This window comes from Chiloscyllium plagiosum, chromosome 3 (assembly GCF_004010195.1).
Source record: "Chiloscyllium plagiosum isolate BGI_BamShark_2017 chromosome 3, ASM401019v2, whole genome shotgun sequence".
NCBI classification, from domain to species: Eukaryota; Metazoa; Chordata; class Chondrichthyes; order Orectolobiformes; family Hemiscylliidae; genus Chiloscyllium; species Chiloscyllium plagiosum.
The window spans coordinates 20,279,174-20,298,511 of NC_057712.1; the positions used below are offsets into that span (position 1 = coordinate 20,279,174).

The window sequence follows — 19,338 nt, forward strand, 5'->3', positions numbered from 1 at the left end:
TAGGTACATCCACATACTGAATCAGAAAATTGTCTTGTACACACTTAAGAAATTCCTCTCCATCTAAAACTTTAACACAATGGCAGTCCCAGTCGATGTTTGGACATTGATGATGTCAGTTGTACTGCTTCCTGCTGTAATCCAAAATTAAGAAATTGAATCAGTTTTGCTTTCAATTTCCATCCTTCTCTTAACTTCACTTGGTTTATCTCTAATCCTTCCCTCTCCTTTCTCAATTTTGTTGTTTCCATTTTTTGGGAATAAGCTTACACCCTGCTTCCTGCAACAATTACATTCTATTTTACTAGTTCCTCCAATTCTATTCCTGCTGTGATATTACCACCTGCCACAGAGGAGCATCTGACATGTTCTCCTTTTTCATCAACTGAGTATTCCCTTCCAGTTTAGTTGACAGGGCCCTCAGCCAAGTCCAACCTATTTCTGCCTCAATTCTACCCTCAACCATTCCCCTTCCACCCAGAACAATGATCGGGTTTTTGCTTGTCCTTACTTTCCACTTAGCAGTCTTTGCATTCTTTCCTCATGCTCCCACATTTCTGGCACTTCCAGCAGAGTGCCTCCAGCAGAAGTACCTTCTGTAATCCTCCACTGTTAGCTCTGCATGAAGATCGTTTCCTCCAAGGCAGTCTGGCCTACTCCTGAACCACTCCGACACCTCCAACCGTATAACTAGGAAAATAGAGAGGACTTTAAATAAAACATGTGAGTGGGGGTGGGGGTGGGGATGGGGGTGGGAGTCAAGGGATCAAGTTTGGGAACATGTGGTACATCAAACAGTGGAGTCAAGGCCAAAGCGAAAGATATTATTAAGGTAAGTGATAAACAGATCATGGTAGGAAGGGATATAGAAACAATTATTATGGTAAATCAACAAGTAAAGCTAGAATTTATAGAAAAGAATTAAATGATAAAACTGATGGCTCTGTTTCTGAATGCACAGATGAATTGAGAATGCAAATAGAAATAAGTGAGTATGAACCTATAGCCATTATAGAGGAATAGCTGTGAATGAATGGATTGGGATCTGAAACTTGAAGGCTACAGGACATTTAGGAAGGACAGGGAAGCAAGGAAAAAGTGGAAGGGTGGTTATGTTACTTAATAATGGTACCGGCACAGTAGAGAGGGATGACTTAAGTTCAGGAACTCAAAACAAGAAAACAGTTTAGGTAGAGATACTAATTGATAAAGGCAAGAAGTTGCTTGTGAGAATAGTGCACAGACCAGTTAACAGCAACTGGATGGAGGGTGGAACACAAAGGAAGAAAACATTAGAGTTTGTCAGAAAGTTATGACTAAATTCATGAGAGATTTTAATCTACATATTGATCAAAAAAAGTCAAATGGGCAAAGGTAGCCTCGATGAGGAGTTCATGGAATATTTCCATCATATTTAGTTTTTGAGAACAACATGTTCTGGAGCTAACCTGGCAGCAAGCTGTACTGCACCTGGCATTGTGCAATGAAATAGGATTAATTAATTGAAGGTAAAGGTGCTCCTGTGTAGCAGCAACCATGAAATGTTTGAATTTTACATTCATTTTGGGGGAGAGAGGAATGGGTCCGAGACTATTTTTTAAAAAATAATTAAATAGGGCAGTTATTAAGATAGGAAACAGCTGGCTAAAGTGAATTGGCAAACTAGGCCGAAGGATATGCAGTGCCAGACACTTAAAGAAATATTTCAGAATATACAGAATCGTAACATTTCAAAGAGTAAGAAAAATTCAGAGGGACACACCCACCAACCACAGTTAACTAGAAATATTAAAAACAGTATTAAACTTAAAAAGAAATGCATATCATTTTCCAAAGGTTGGTGGCAGGTAAGATTGGACAGAATATAACAAACAAGAAAGCATAACAAAAAAATTAATGAGGGGAAAATTAAGGTATGAAAAAGCTAGACAGAAATATAAATTCAGATAGGAACTGAACATTAGGAATTTTTATAAATATTTTAAAAAGAAAAGACCATGGAAAATTAGTAATGTAAAATAAGGAATGGAAGATCTGTGAACAAATATTTTGCATCTGTCTTTAATATAGAGCATACCATCAATATCCCAGAAACACTCAGGAAAATACAGTCAACAGAGTTCTGAAGGAAGGTCACTGGACTCGAAACCTTAACTCCATCTTTTCTCCAGAGATACTGCCAGACTTGCTGAGATTCTTCAGCATCTGAAGTTCTTTTATCACAATCACCATAGAATTTCTACTGAGTAAATTGTTGGAGCTATGAGCTAACAAGTGCCTGGGTCCTGGATGCTAACTTGATGCTCACAGCATCCCTCCCTTGCCATGCTGTGCAATGCCTTTACTTGTCTTTGGTTTTAGTACTTTGAATTGTCAGCAGCACCTTAAAGATTTAAAGTACTTTTCTCTTGCCTTGGAGTTTAGTGCAGACAAAAAGCCAGTCAGCAGTCATCAGTTAAAGAGATGGACATGATACTGAATGGCGCAATCCTACTGCAATCTCACATCTGCTCCAGGTGCCTGCTGCATATGTGGCAGGTGCAGTGAATGAGCTTTGACCAAGTGGCCATGTTTCAAAGACTAAGGGAACACAGTCAAGTCTGGGGAAGCATTTTTCAGCCAGAGGGTCCCGGTACAGTAAGTCAAGGGCAGCCTCCAGTATCAATCTATGGGTACGGTCAGATGGCTTGTTGGCTAGCAATACCTCTGCAGTTTGGGGAGTGTCACACAGTTAGCTTTCTGAGCCCTGTGTCATGCAGTAGGATTTACTGTGGACTCCACCAACATAAGATAATGGGCTCCTTTAAAGGGTTCGGTAAAAGCATAATTTTTTAAATGATTGATTAATGCGTATTTTTATGCTAAACATTATATTGAAAATGATAATGGAGGTTAGGCATTAACATTCAGATACCAAATGTTGAGAAAAATAACAATGATTTATCGACTATTCTGAAACTCCTCTTAAGTTGAATGTTTTGTTTGCATTTTCATTCACCAAAGTGTGTTGAAACAATTCCTAAAGCCAAGGAAATTCTGCAATTAGCGGATCAATATGACAGGACTCCTAGAAAGGGCCTACATCCAGTAATTGTGATAGAAGGACTCGATGCAACAGGTAAGAAACATCAAGATTTTTATATTCTACTCAACTGGAATACTGGAATACCACATATTTATTTTTATTGTGATATATGCTGTGGATTCAGTTTGTTAATTAGTATTGTCTTAAAATCCCTAAAACTATTAGATTAGATTACCTACAGTGTGGAAACAGGCCCTTCGGCCCAACACGTCCATACCGACCCTCCGAAGAGTAACCCACCCAGACCCCTTTCCCTCCGAATAATGCGCCTAACACTATGGGGCAATTTAACATGGCTAATTCACTTGACCTGCACGTCTTTGGACTGTGGGAGGAAACCAGAGCACCCGGAGGAAACCCACGCAGACATGGGGAGAATGTGCCAACTCCCCACAGACAGTCACCCAAGGCACCCAATGGGCAGACCAGGCAGTCAACCATTTAAGGAGCTACTTCCATTAATGTAGTGTAACTAAACCTTCTGAAATTTAAGTCTTAAATCTCATCAGACTGATATTGACTATCCTAGCAGTGTTGTGGAGTGATTAAATCAATAAAATAGATTTAAATAATTTCCTTAAGAATAACAAATTAGTAAATTAAGTCATCATGCTTTTTAAAAGTTTAATCTATTTTCAAGTCAACCTGTTCAGAGATGTTATTACACACTATTGGAGCAGGTGGGACTTGAACCCAGGGTTTGCCCAGTCCAGGGGTAGGGACAACAGAGCCCTTATCATGTTTTTTGTTTAGGTTAGATCATTAATACATTGTAGATGAAATGTTATTCATTTCAGATCACTGAGACCATTCAGTTCCTCATAATATACAGGTGAGGGCAGAAAAAGTTTCTAGTCTGTTCTTCAAAATATACTGAATTTTCTTAGGGAACCTCACTCAAGAGTCACTTTTATATTTAATTTCTAATCAATCTGTTCAGAGATATTATTGCATATTTCTGGAGTAGGTGGGACTTGAACCCAGGTCTCCTTGCCCTGAAGTAGAGGGCATCACAAGTGAATGTCATTCACTCCTCACCCACTACCTTTAGCGGCTTTTGTGGCATAGTGAGAACAGCCCTACTGCTGGGCCACTAGGTCTGAATTCAAGTCTCACTCTCTCCAGATATGTGTTGTAGCATATCTGTAACACGGTGATAAGCAAATATGACCTTTCTGGGATTAGGAGATAGAGTGAGGACCCAGGCTGACCTGTTTTCGTTCTGTAGCCACTTGTTGTGACAGCTATCATATACCAACTATAACATCACATTGACAATCTGACTTGGGGCCTCTGACCTATACATTGTAGTTAACTAGAAAACATTTAATCATTAGATTAAGAGCAAGTAGAATGTTCAGTAGGATATTTCCTTTTCTTATTGCTGTGAAACTTTAGTTATCCATATCCTGGACACTTTACATGAACATTAAGCAATGAAAAGGATCTGTTATATAACGCATTACGGCATAATTTTTAGTCCTTTGTATTTATCTATAGGTAAAAGTACATTGACTGAAGCTTTAAGAGACTCCCTCCAAGCAACGCTTCTAAAATCCCCACCAGACTGCATTAGCCACTTGAGAAAAACATTTGATGCAAAGCCACCTCTTATACGACGGGCTTTTTATGCATTGGGCAATTACATTACTGGCTCCATCATAGCAAGAGAATCTGAAAAGTCTCCGGTAATTGTGGATCGGTAGGTGTAGCCTTTAGAAGTACTTGGTTAGCAGTCATTGGTGAATAACATTCACAGCTTCTTCACTTGGTCTGTTGTTATATAATTTTCTTTGGTAGACAAAAATGGTCAGTGGCAAGTAACTTTCTTTTATGACATGGATGCCCGACTGGTAAGCAACTTTCAGTTGTGTCCAGTGAAAAACTAACACTGTCTAATAATATTTTCTCCAATTAAAAACTAATGTATGTACAATTTTCAATATTAAATTCCTTGAGTGCTGAAGCACAATTGACTGACCCGATATTTTTACAGCTGTAGTAAGTAGTAAGGCAGTTTATAATGAAATCCCTTTTCCAACGTTAGTGCAGAAATGCAAATGCTGCAACTTTAAGAAATCAATGAGGATGATAAATTACTGTAAACTGGAACCAAGGGATTTTACTTAAAATTCACAAACCTAAAGCTGCTTTCATATTGAAAAACAAACCTTGAGGCAGCAACTAATTGCACAATTTCCCACATTTAGTTATGGATAGTGCAGCCCCTCTTCATATTGACCAACTACACTTGGGCTCACCATTCCGTTTTTGCTAACTAGCCCTGGCATTTTAGCTGGCGCATCAATTAAGGTTACAAAATTCCTAATGTTGTGTCACAGAAGAGAACAGCCACTCAAACACCTCATTCTGTTAGAACATCACTGCTGTAATATATTACTGCAATCAAGAAATGTGCTTGCTTCAGCAAGCTGTGATGAAGTAGTTACTTGGTGATACAGAATTTGAGCACTGCTGAAAAAGAAACATGTTTCTGTTGTTGCTACTTTTCACCTTGCTCTATCAGGGCAGGCACAAGGATGTATTTTCACAGGAAGCCAGAATTTATATTGCATGAGTTTATTTGGTAAAGCAACTGATTGGATGAAGCATTGCCATGAAGAATGCAACTATCATTCCACCATGCTTTTGTTTAATTACAAAAAAAGAGCAATTCTCGAGCAATTCAATGAACATTTCCTTATGAGTACTGATCTCTATATACAAATGTATGTAGCTTCTGCTAAGTGTGAGCTGTATTGCAAACCTGACTGATAATCATAAATTAGTTATAAACCAAGGAACCACTTCTAATTTTAGATACTGTGTTCTGAATTTTGTAAGTCCAGGCTGTTTGAATTCAGTCAGTAGTCTGCCTATTGGGAAGAATTGAAGGACACGTTATTTACGATGATTTGCCATTCATTGGGACATGCAGCCTATGTAGCCGACATTGCACAAACACCAAAATTCACATTGTACTTTACTCTTCTGTGTGGTAGGCAGAACATTTGTTTGGCTTGATGGTAAGTTCTTGTTAGTGTAAAATATCATTTCAGTTGTTACTGCCCAGCAGCAGTGTGAAATGGCTAGCTTCACCCGCTGCTTACATTATTGAGACACCTTTTACCTTTTCAGGGTAACTTGAATTTCAAAAATTAATGCCTTAGAACTATTTGTGGTGAGCACAATACACAGCAAGCAATGATCTGATTGGGGATCCATTATCACATGGAATAGCTTGGCTGAACATTATTTTGGCATCAAGCTTGCGCAGTGTGCAAATGGCTTTGCTCTATTTACAAAAGGTTTCCGATAAAGCCAATATTATACTGTGTGGAACTGTATAAAACCCATCTATCTGAAAAGATATTCTGCCTACCAAAGAAATAAGCCAGAGTTTCACAAAGTGGGGAACTCCACATTTGGAGTCATGAGCACTGAGGTAGAAATGCCTATTTCCCCCTCCTTCCCTTTCATATGACTTCTTCTGCTCCCTCTCACTACTCTGAGGGATTGTGACAATTTTCAAGCCTTGAAATAGGGTTACAGTGGGAAATGTTTGGAACACTGACGTGAAAGCTCCCATGACACTATTTCATAGGAAAACCGATAAATGATCTCTCTGGAGCTTTTAAGGACACACACAGGGAATACTTTAATTGAAAGTAAGACAGGATACAATTGCAAAGTACTTTGTATGAGTCTTCACAATAGAGGATGAAAATAAAAGGAGATATGAGGAAAAGTATAATAAATCAAGCTGAGAAAATCACTGTATTAATATATGAAACACGATCATGGAGGAACCAATGAGATGAAAGACAGATAAATCTCAAGGCTTTTATAACTTCCATTACAGGATATTAAGAATGAATGAGGAAATTGAAAGATCTCCATTTGTGATCTTCCAGAACTCTCATTCCAGAATTTGGCCCTCGCCTTGGAAAATTGCCAATATTTTTCAATAATTTAGGAACGTAAGAACATAAATGGTTGCCTTGTCTTTTATTAAGAAATGTTTAAAATACCAAGGGATTATGACAGCATAGTTGGAGACAAACTGTGTCTATTGGCATAAGAATCTTGAATCAGAAAATAAAATTGAAGGTGATTTAAGGCAAAAGAGTCAAATGCAACATGAGGAATGTTTTATGCAGCAAGTTGTGTTGATTCTCATTGCACTGCATGGTGGGTGGTGGGAGTAGATTCAATCATTGCTTTCTGAAGGGAGTTAGCTCAAGTGCACAAAAGTTAAGAAAAATTGCAAGGTTATGGGGCAAAGTGAGGGAAGAGTGATTACCTACTTCATTTGCAGCAAGTTAGCATGGACCTGGTGGGCCCAATGCCCTCATTCTCTGTTGTAACTGTTTTATTCCATTAATCTAACATCTGTTGTGGGGAAGTTTCAGAAGTGTATTATAAGGAGGACCGAATGACAGATAAACATGAACTGATCAGAGGAAGTCAGTATGAATGATCAGTCATCTCAAATGATTCGAATGGAAGTTTCTGATGTAAGTAACTTGGAGGTGAAGTGAGTGTTTGTGGATGTTACTGATGTGTGTTTTGAAGATCTGGACCCCCGGGGTCTCTCGATCCCGCAATTGGTCAATAAGTACACCTGCAAATGACTCTTTGTCAATCAAATGAGCAATCATTTATTCTTTGATACGGCTGAGTTGGTAGCCTCTGATCATCCCAGAAGTATGAGTACTCCTGGACCACCAAAAGAATGCGACGACTTGCAGAGTTTGCTTGGGTTTATATCCACCGTTCATAGTCAGACATGGAGCATGATCGCATAGTAACAATCAATCAAATTGCACGAGGCCCTCATGCATTTTTGCTTTAGCCTACCATGATTTCTTGTAAACAAATTGTATTTGTCCTGCCGAGTGGTTAGGGTTAAGCCGTTACTTCTGCAATTAATCGGATCTACATCAGTCTGTGGTTTCTTATTTCTGTATGGTTCAGTGCAGTTTAACAATGCAGAAGCCATTTTGTACAGCTTCTTCAGCCATTTGTCCTACCTCCCAGATGCCCACATTCTCACTTTTAGAAAAAAAATCAATACGGTTCCACTTAAGAGGTTTAACAAAATTGCAAGTAAGTGGGATTGGAAACAACCTGCTGACCTATGTAAATGAATTGATTAATAGGTAGGAGATTGAAAATAAAATAGTGGGTACACAGACTCAAACTAGCAGACTGTGACTATTGGTTCCCCCAGGGGATTGTGCTCACACTTCTGATTATCTCTGTAATTATAATGACCCTTAAATTAAAGAATCCTTCTTCGGTTCCCTGCCCAATATTGGATCCAACTCACAGCGTCATAGACTCGACTTTAGTTTGCTCAATGAGGTAGGTCCTGAATCTATCCCCAAGCAAATTGAGAACCAAACATGTGCTGTTGGCACTGAATCAGCCAAGCAGCCAACTGAGCTACCCAGACTCCACAAAATCTATATTACTGTGGAAACCTACGTTCTTTGTGTGTACTTGGCAGCAGTTATTCCCTTTACTGACTAACCTCAAGAAAGACAACAAGGAAGCTGGACCTTAACTTAGTGTAAAGTAAGCCTTTTAGAATTTTGATTTGAGCAACAAGACTGGTTTTGGTATGTTTAGACATTCGTAAATTATTGTTTTGTTTCCATGAGGTATCACAGCCTAATTCACTGTTTATACATTCTGTATGTCTTCATAAGGTTTTGAATACATTTTGTTATATTCTAGATTCTGGCATAGCACTGCAGCCTATGCTATTGCAACAGAAGTCAGTGGAAAACTAGAGAACCTGCCACCACCACATCATGAATTATACCAGTGGCCCCAGGATCTAATTCGACCGGATTTGGTGCTGTTGCTCACAGTTGATGCAGAGGAGAGAGTCCGTCGTCTAGAACAAAGAGGAGAGATGAGAACAAGGGAAGAAATCGAGCTGGAAGCAAACAGTATATTTCGACAAAAGTAAGATAGTTTTCACTTGAAAATAAGGAATAAGGAGGCAGGGAAGCATCTTCTAACTTATTTTCTTGAAAGCTAAATTCTTCATCTGGCTGTTCACATCCCTCCCTAAAACCCTAATCACTTTTCCCCCTAAGAAACATAATTGCTCTTTGGGTTTTAATTCATCAGTGATCAACAAGAAGTTACAGTATTTCATGATTTGTGTTCTTGTTTTTGAACACTTTCATATTTTCTTGTCCAGAAGTTTGCATCTTCTGCTTCTCTGACTCTCTCCTGCCCCAGTTCCTTTAGTTCCTGTTTATCTTCCAGTTTTGTACAGTGTTAGGACATTGTTAAGTTAAATATTTATTGTAATAATTATAACATTTTAGAGATTAGATATACTGACACATATTTTGACAGATATTTCTGTCTAAATTGACAGCACTATTCCATTTATTGACTAACCTCAATGCAGTCAACCAAAAAGCAGGATATTAATTTAGTATAAAGAAAGCCTTTTAGAATAATGATCAGAGAAAGGAGATCCATTTTGGTGTGCTTGCTTCCTCATTGAAATGTTTGTACAATTGGGAGTGCTGTGTAGACTAGTAACTCAGCATGGGAAAACCTGAAATGATGGATTGGTGCTGGACCCTCAACTCCAACAGTAGGAGCTGGATATCAGTGGGAAACTGTATCTATTCTACTGGACAAAATGAAAAATTGGATTTCAGGCATCTGTGAGCAGTGCCATAGGAGATTGCATATACAAAGGAACAGTTCACACTGAAAACTATGGACTAGCTAATCATAAAATTATACAGCAGAGAAGGAAGCAGTTCATTGCGCCTATGCCAAATAATTTTGTTTCTAATGATTTATTAAAAATACAATGCCTTTCGGCAAGATGCACTCTGCATATCTGGTCTGGGCTAAACCCAGGAAGACTTATACATGTAATGGTAAGTTCCTGGGGAGCGTTGCTGGCTAAAGACACCTTGGAGTGCAGGTTCATAGTTCCTTGAGAGTAGGGTCTCGGGTAGATAGGATAGTGAAGAAGCTTTGGTATGTTTTCCTTTATTGGTCAGAGCATTGAGTATTGGAGTTGGGAGGTCATATTGCGGCTGTACAGGACATTGGTTAGGCCATTTTTGGAATATAGTGCGTAATTTTGGTGTCCCTCCTACAGGAAGGATGGTGTGAAACTTGAAAGAGTTGAGAAAAGATTTACAAGGATGTTGCCAGGGTTGGAGGGTTTGATCTATAGGGAGAGACTGAACAGACTGGGGCTGTTTTCCGTGGAGCATTGGAGGCTGAGGGGTGACCTTACAGAGGTTTTTAAAATCATGAGGTGCATGAATGGGGTAAATAGACAAAGTCTTTTCCCCTGGGTTGGAGGAGTCCAGAATTAGAAGGCATAGGTTTAGGGTGAGAGTGGAAAAATTTAAAAGGGACCTAAGGGGGAATATTATCACGTAAAGTTTGGTACATGTATGGAACTGAGCTGCCAGAGGAAGTGGTGGAGGCTGGTACAATTACAGCATTTAAAAAGCATCTGGATGGGTAAATGAATAGGAGGGGTTTAGAGGGATATGAGCCAAGTGTTGGCAAAGGGGCGAGATTAATTTAGTTGGGGTATCTAGTTGGCATGGACGAGTTGGACTGAAAGGTCAGTTTCCATGTTGTACATCTCGATGACTCTCTGATCTTCAGAGCCCCAACAATCTTTATTGAGACTCAGTAAGTGTCACATGCTGTAGTCACTTAGATACTAACTCCAAGTACGGAAGAAGAAACAAAGGCTAGCATTTCTGGTTATTTACTTGTCACAGAAATGTAGCTCTAGAAACAAACTGTGTGGCTTATACCAAGAAACTTTTTTACCACATTTATAATCTCTTGCACAATAGGGTGGAAGCAACTTACAGAAGAATGGAGAATCCAGCATGTGTTGTGGTCGATGCCAGTGCTTCGAAGGAAGTAGTCTTCAAGAATACTCTTCATGTAATTAAGAGATATTGTGGCATTGAACAAACTTGACTTCATACATTGGTGAAATCCAACTGCTGAAATGCATTATAGAAATCAATCCTTTATTTAATGCGCACTGCAACATGGCACCAAACTCTCATGAAACTATATTGCTCATGCGATGCCTTTTTATTTGCATATGTAGATGAGACATATGCTGTTTTCACTCTAATGAAGTAATAAGCAAAGAATGTTATGTTCAGCTGATATGATTCATAACATTGAACGGTGTATTTTTAAAATGCTAAAAAATGATATGCAGGGCCCTAATACTTATTTCCTTTGCACCCTGACGCAATTGTAGATTCTCAGCACTTGAGACACTAGGATCATTTTCAACTTCTTCCCCGTGTGCTAATCTATTCATTCCTGTTTTACAACAGCTAGTGCTCTGTCCTACTAAGTTACTGCCCAGACAGTAATATGGAAAATTACATCTTGACACTTTCCAATCAAAAGAATGATTTTTCTAATCATTTATCTGAACAGCCACACAGCACAATCAGCAAAATATTTCACTCCAATCAATGGAGAAAAAAGTGGATGTTGCTGAGCATCCAGACTGATTGGGCAATTATTGTGGAGCTGATAAGTTTAGCTATTAGCTTTATGCTGTCTTTGCACTGGCCAACCTAAGTTATGGAGTTACAGATTCAGACAGCACAGAAACAGACCAATCAGTCTAGTCAGTCCATGCTGACCATAACCTCAAACTGAACTAGTCCCACCTGCTTGCGCTTGGCCCTTCTCCCTCCAAACATTTCTGTTTCATGTATTTAGCTAAATGTCTTTCAAATCTCGTAACTGTTCACCACTTCCTCTCGTAGTTCATTCCACACCTGAACCACTCCCTGTGTAAAATAAAATTGCCCCCATGTCTTTTTTAAAGCCTTCTCTTCTCATCCTTAAAAATATGATATTTTGAGTTTGATTTTACACAGAAATCCACAAACTGCAGTTTAAATATTATTCCAAGGCAAACATGCTTTTAGATAAGGCAATATTTGATTTACCTTTGCCTTACCTCTCTGAGGACATTAGAAGAGACCAGGGCTTAAATTTGCAGGAGGGATGACTACATGCTGCTTGGAGGAAGTGAGGACTGCAGATGCTGGAGATCAGAGTCAAAAACTGTGGTGCTGGAAAAGCACAGCTGGTCAGGCAGCATCCGAGGAGCAGGAGAATTGGCGCTTCGAGCATACGTTCTTCATCAGCCATCCCCTCATTCCTGATGAAGGGCTTATGCCCGAAATGTCGGTTCTCCTGCTCCTTGGATGCTGCCTGACCGGCTGTGCTTTTCCAGTGCCACACTCTTCGACTCTGTATACTGCTTGTCCAACCCCAGAAGGAAAATTCAATGCTGCATCGTGTGGTGTGGAACACAGCTGTCCTAAAATTATAATTCACTGTGGTCAGTCGGAAGCAGGCGAGAGACAGGCAAACAGTGCCTAATCTCACTGGTGTTATTTTTAGGTTGGGAAAAAGAACAATGGATATTGATTTAAGGACATTCCAACCTTTTCAGGCACAACAGAGATTGGGGACATTGGGAGGGGAATCGTGGATGAGTTTTTGAAGGCAAGACTGGTGGGAATCAAGGAGAGGAAATAACTTGTGTGGGCGATACACACAGAGCACACCATCCTCCCTCCAAAAGTACACACTGCCTTCTTGCCTTTTCAACAGAGTCTTTCTGAAAAAGATGGCCATCTCATTCTCATCTGCCTGCTGTAGACCATTTAATGCTGTATTGCCAACGTTGGACTGGGGTGGACAATGTCAAAATTCACATGACACCGGATTATAGACCAACAGGTTTATTTGAAACCACAAGCTTTCAAAGCCTCACTCCTTCTTCAGGTAGCTAGTGAGAGAGGATGCATTGGAGACAGAACTTATAAGTAAAAGATCAAAGGGTCACACAACTGCTGCAAATGTATTGAGCAAACCTGGATTACTGTTAATTCTTTAATCAGTTAGAATGGAGATGCAGGTTTCAATTCATTAATATGTAAATCCTAAAATTTCTTTCAAATCACTGCCCCAAGATAATTTAAGGTTTTATCAATATAAAAGAGGTGACATTACAGGTCAGCCAATGTATTTTAGGTGTGAGGCCTTGTTTAGAGTCTGTCAGTCTCTTACCCTGGAGTCAGACTGGTTTTATTACCGAAGCTCTGTTCAGTTATAACAAGAATTCTTTATCCCAAGTGTTCAATATAGAGTGTACTCAAGGCTGAGATAGATAGATTTTACACTGTAATGGAAACAAGACATTGGGAATTTCGTGAGAAAATAGCATTGAGGTCAAAGATCAGCAGAAATCCTCTTGAATAGTGGATAACACTCAGGAGGTAGTGTCTCCTATTTCTTCCTTTCTCATTTTCTTTATAGGAAGGTGATTAAGTTGAAGCAATGTCAACAACTCTAATTATCACCATACTCAATCTTTTCATCGATTAGTCATTTTTAAAATGGAGGCAGCACATGCTTAATTGGGAGGTCTGCCACTCTCGAACTCTGACTGAGAGGGATACAGATAAGTGATTTATTTCCATAGAGTCCACTTCTGCATCTGTGAGCTGTCTTGTTTATGGCACCCCACCTACAATTCCATTTCACTTGCTGTGCATTTTGTGCAGCTCTCCACAAGGAGTGGGTGAAAAAGCAGAATGAAGGTGAAGCATATGTTAAATGGATGTATTACATTCAGTGAGGATGACAATGAGGTACATGCATCACACTACATAAGGAATGAGATGCCTGACACTGGTGTCTGGGAGAATGAGGAGGTGTTGAATCATGCAGAAAACTAAGGCTGGATGCTTCCTCAAGTTAAGTGAGTGTGAAGATTTGTGTGATGGAGAACACTTTGCAAATCAAACCAAAAGGAAGGCAAGCTTAGAGAATACGATCTATGTGAATCAACAAGTGTACCATTTTTTTCTCACCTACTTAAGCCATTAGACTGCTTTCTACATTGCATCTATGACATGGACACAATGCTGTTTTATTGCTCACCTTCCTTAGCTTTCTCCAACTATACTATCTTAGTGAGAATGGCAGATTTCTTCTTCCATTGTTGGAGAAAATTAAGTCCTCTTACCCTGGACTGCACCTTGCTGTAATTCCAGCATATCATGATTAAATCAGGCTCCTGAACATGCCCAATTTCCATTGTGGTACTGCCCTTTAAATACAATTTGGCTTATTTCATGCAGGAAAACAGCACACTCACTCCACGGTTTGGAGGTGCAAAACTTAGAAATCAAAATTAACTCATGCAATGAGGCAGCTGATTTCCTTTGGCAACCTTTTGCATTTTAGGACTGTGACTAAGGCGAGAGAATGTTGAGTCAGGGGAAAAGTAGTAGATATTTCACATAACTAAGTGCAAACCAGAAAACAGAGCAGTGGTTAAAGGTAGTCACTCAGATAAATGGTAAGGAGATGTTTCACAAGGATTGTCTAGGTCCAATCTTATCCATCTTTAGAAAACCAACTTGGACTGAGAAGAACAATGTCACAATTTATAGGTATCACCAAATTGTGAGATATAGGCCATGCAGCTGAGAGCTGCTACAAAATTTAAGATTGTGTAAGTAATCTTGGATTTTGGAATTTTAAGTTAAATATTTGTTTTGCTTGATTTCGGTCATTTAAAATTTTTTTAATGAACATATGCATTCTGCTTAGCTAACAAAACAAAAAATAATTTTGTGCTGCCATACAACCATAGTAATGAATATGGAACACCAACAAACTAGAATTATATGTAGCAACCGGACCAACAACAGTCAATTGTTTCGAAAAAGGACCTTAATTATGCTGTAATTGAAGGATCTGCAATTAGTAATCAGTAGCCAATAAAGACTGCCTTTATAAAATTAATTTCTACTGATTACATTTACTTTTTTTTATCAAATTGTAAAAACAGACTGTGGGAAAGCCCTAGGCAGAACACATCCAGTGTGTCATCAACCGCGTTACCCTTGAGACTCAAACAGTAGGGCTACTCATGAATAAAGGGTTGTTCATGTTTCAGATAAAGTGAACATTCTAAAACACTCCATTGTCTTCAAGTTAAAAAACACAATGTATGCACGTGGACACATACAATCTAATTGAAGATGACCACGTTATGAACAAAATAGATTTCAACACCAACTTATAACTAAGAAGATATAAAATGAGGGCCTCAAGTGTCATATTTTTGGGTTTTCTAGGTACAGTATGGCCGTCGGATTGGAAACGGCCTCACAGGGATTCAAAAAGATCAAAATGAGGATAATTTCCGGGGGCAGTTAGCAGGGATTACTGCTAACATGAAAACTGGAGGTGTTTTTACTGTACAAGAAGGGTAGTAGGGATATTCTGGGTAACTACAGACCAGTGAGCCTGACGTCAATGATGGGGAAGTTGCTGGAGAGGGTACTGAGGGATAGGATCTATTTATATTTCGGAAAGAATGAGCTTATCAGTGATTGGCAACATGGTTTTGTGCGGGGGAGATCGTGCCTTACCACCTTAATAGAGTTCTTCGAGAAAGTGACCAAGTTCATAGATGAAGGAGGGTCTGTTGATGTCATATACATGGACTTTAGTAAGGCGTTTGATAAGGTTTCCCATGGTAGACTAATAGAGAAAGTGAAGTCACATGGTGTGCAGGGTGTTCTAGCTAGGTGGGTAAAGAACTGGAAGATGGCACTGTTGGTATGATCAGCAAGTTTTGGAAGATGGCACTGTTGGTATGATCAGCAAGTTTGCAAATGACATGAAGATTGGTGGAGTAGCATAAAGCATAAAGGACTGTCAGAGAATACAGGAGGATATAGATAGACTGGAGAGTTGGGTGGAAAAGTGGCAGATGGATTTCAATCCAGACAAATGTGAGGGGATGCATTTAGGCAAGACTAATTCTAGAACGAATTATACAATGAATGGAAGAGCCTTGGGAAAAGTTGATGGACAGAGAGATCTGGGAGTGCAGGTCCATTGTACCCTGAAGGTTGCTGCACAGGTGAATAGAGTGGTCAGGAAGGCATATAGTATGCTTGCCTTCATTGGATGGGGTATTGAGTATAAGAGCTGGCAAGACATGTTAAAATTGTACAAGACATTGGTTCGGCCAGATTTGGAATACTGTGTACAGTTCTGGTCGCCACATTACCAAAAGGATGTGGAAGCTTTAGAGATGGTGCAGAGAAGGTTTACGAGGATGTTGCCTGGTATGGAAGGTGCTAGCTATTAAGAGGGGTTCAGTAGGTTAGGTTTATTTTCATTAGAAAAAAGGAGATTGAGGGGGGACCTGATTGAGGTTTACAAAATCATGAAGGGTATAGACAGGATGGATAGAGACAAGCTTTTTCCAAGGGTGAAGGATTCAATAACGAGAGGTCATGCTTTCATGGTGAAAGGTGGAAAGTTTAAAGAGGATACACGTGGCAAGTACTTCACACAGAGGGTGCTGGGCATTTGGAACACGTTACCAGCAGAGATGGTAGACGCAGGCATGGTAGATTCATTTAAGAAGAATCTGGATAGATCCATGAGTAGATGGGGAGCAAAGGGATACAAATGCTTAGGAATTGGGCAAGAGGTTTAGACAGTAGATTTGGATTGGCTCAGGCTTGGATGCTGAAGGGCCTGTTCCTGGGCTGTAAATTTTCTTTGTTCTTTGCTTTGTCCAGGAAAACATTTCCTGCCTGTGAGCTGGGTTTTGGGATATTCAATTTGAAGTCTACCTTGCTTTCCTGATAAGTTTAATGTTTGTGTTTTTTTGTTGGTTGCTAAAATAGTCTTTAGTTATTTGACAAGTGCATTGTTTGGCTTGATTATGGGTAATAAAGCTTGATGCAGTTCATTGATTCAGTGTTCAGTTTTTCCTGATAGTATGCTTCTGTTCAATTTGTGAAGTATCTAAATTAAAGGGCTGAATTTTCTCAAAAATCATCAAAGTATCAATTTCATGAATTTCTGGAGGGTTTCTTTCCATGAACTCTAATGAGTTATCTCATGCAGTTCTGCACCGTTCACCTCATTACATATGCACCATATCTCTAAGGCACGGCTTTTGTGCTTTCTTGCATTCATCAACAATTGAAATTCTGCTAGGTCCTTGCAGGTTCTTTGCCACTGGCACGATATTTATAGCTCAGCTTTCACCAGGTCAAAAGCCAAGAATAATCCTTCACAGTACATAGAGTGGGAAAGATCCAAACGTGGTCCCTCGGTAAGACCAATAAATAGAATATCACATTTGTAAACATATTGCCACTTTAACTTATCACCTGGTCTGATCAACTGTGATTGAAACTGCGATGGAGATGATGTTCCTCCTGCTCAATATCCTCACTGCTGTTCTCTCCAACTCTTCAGTGTCCATCACATCCCCTCAATGCCTGTTACAATTGTAGCATGCAAGGATTATGTGGCACATTTGGTTTGGACTGTGCTGTAAGTCCCTGCCAAATTATTCTAAACATTGGAACTTCATCATCAGGAAACCTATCATCTACTCCACACTGGCGTTGACTGAAACATGGGCTGCATTGTATCTATACTGTGCCTCATTTGGGGGTTGCGTAATGAAATCATCAATCATGGTCGCAGAGGGTAGCCCTTGTCTTCCAACAACCATCCTTTGTAAGACATCTGTCCATCGGTCACACCATTGATACATTTTTGGGAGACCCCACACAGGTCCTGAGAAGTAGCCAGTCATGTAAAAAAAATTAAATGTGACATCTTGATGGCTTCTGGGATAGGTTCAGGTTGCAGATCCTACTTCAGCAGATGACCCAGTTCTGTAACTGTGTCCTCATCCAGTGGCAACACTACACCTTGCTCATTTGGAGGAAATGATAAAATAACCTGGGGTTAATACATTCTGGGTCTCCTTTACCTCTTCTGCTTGTTGAGAAGATCCTCTGCTGTGACCTTTTTATGTAGAGGCTGTTTAGCAACTGCTGGCAGTCGTGGCTGGCCCTGGACATTACGGCCAGTTGTCCACATTGTTGCTGGAAGAGATTAATTTGAGACTTTGAATTAGCCAAGCTTGATCAAATTGTACTTATCTAAATAATTTAAGCAACTTTTCAAAACTCATAAGGTTTGCAAACTTGCAAATTATAGTGTAAAAGTTAATTTAAATTAATGTAGAGAAATGAGAAGTGGTGATTTTTGCCCAAAAAGACTCAGAGTACTTACACCTGAAGAGATAACAACTGAGGAGAGGTTGAAGAACAAAGGATCCACAATTTATCATTCATAAATCATTAAAAGTAGAAAAAGTTAATTAGTTTGGCACCAAGACTCACAGGAGGGTGACAAAAGGAGAAGGAGAACAGGATCTACAGGCAGAGGATGAGTTACCTGGTCACAACAGCCACTCTCTAGATTGGTGTGCACAGATGTTTGTGCCTCATCAGATCTCCACTATACCTCACAGGCAGTTGCAAACCAATGCATTGACCAGGTGATAAAATCCCTCCTTCATCAAGGCTGAATAATGTAGAAGATTCCCAACTGAAGCAACATTGCAGTGGTACTCGACATGTTGCCTGCACCAGACAGGTGGCATCCTTTAGCACACCCCTGTAAGGGCCTTGATCTTTGAAGTGGTCTGCTACATTCTACATAATATGCAAAATAAGGCCAGGGGATGAGCAGGAGAAAGGAGGGGGTGAGCTTGTAGGCTGACAGTGATCTCAGTGAAATGACAGGTGCCTCTTTTGTGTGACAAGGTGGCCATTGTGTTTAGTCTCACAGTCAGTGTGTCTGTATGTCTTCAAGAGACACGCTCATGATGTCATCACCGTTTCATAACATGTGACCTGACGGTCTCATTCTCTATCTTACACTGGCATCACTTGGAGCATAACATTCAACTGGAGAGTATGTTCTTCAATGTTTCTGTTGTAATGTTTGTGCAAAATAGTCTGTCATAATACATGATTGTTGGAGTCTTCAATAACATATCCCAAATATTACGATGGTGAGCATGGGGTGGCAACTATGGCTATTCCCTCTTAAACAGGTGTATTGTCAGTAGGAATGGCCTCTCAGGGGATACAGCAGCAGCAGCCAGGTCAGTGGCACCATGATTAACATTGTTGGACAGCGGGGAGGGATTAAGTGTAGGCACGCAGTAGTGATAGGGGCCTCTTTGGTCAGGGGCACAGATGGGTGCTTTTGTGGCCTCAAGTGAGACTCCAGAATGGCGTGTTGCCTCCTTGGTGCCAGTATCTCACCGAGAGAGTGCA

The 19,338-nt window shown here is 39.8% G+C and overlaps 1 protein-coding gene across 1 annotated transcript in view; it reads left to right on the plus strand.

Moving 5' to 3' along the window:
• The window catches only part of cmpk2 (cytidine monophosphate (UMP-CMP) kinase 2, mitochondrial), a 16,227-nt gene extending 5,116 nt beyond the window's left edge, over positions 1-11,111 (plus strand). Inside the window, exons 2-5 of the mRNA XM_043678418.1 lie at positions 3,004-3,118; positions 4,586-4,787; positions 8,828-9,061; positions 10,954-11,111. Coding sequence (XP_043534353.1) covers positions 3,004-3,118; positions 4,586-4,787; positions 8,828-9,061; positions 10,954-11,083 — 681 coding nt within the window. The 3' untranslated portion in view covers positions 11,084-11,111. The remainder of the gene's footprint in view (positions 1-3,003; positions 3,119-4,585; positions 4,788-8,827; positions 9,062-10,953) is intronic.
• Positions 11,112-19,338: the final 8,227 nt, after the last annotated feature.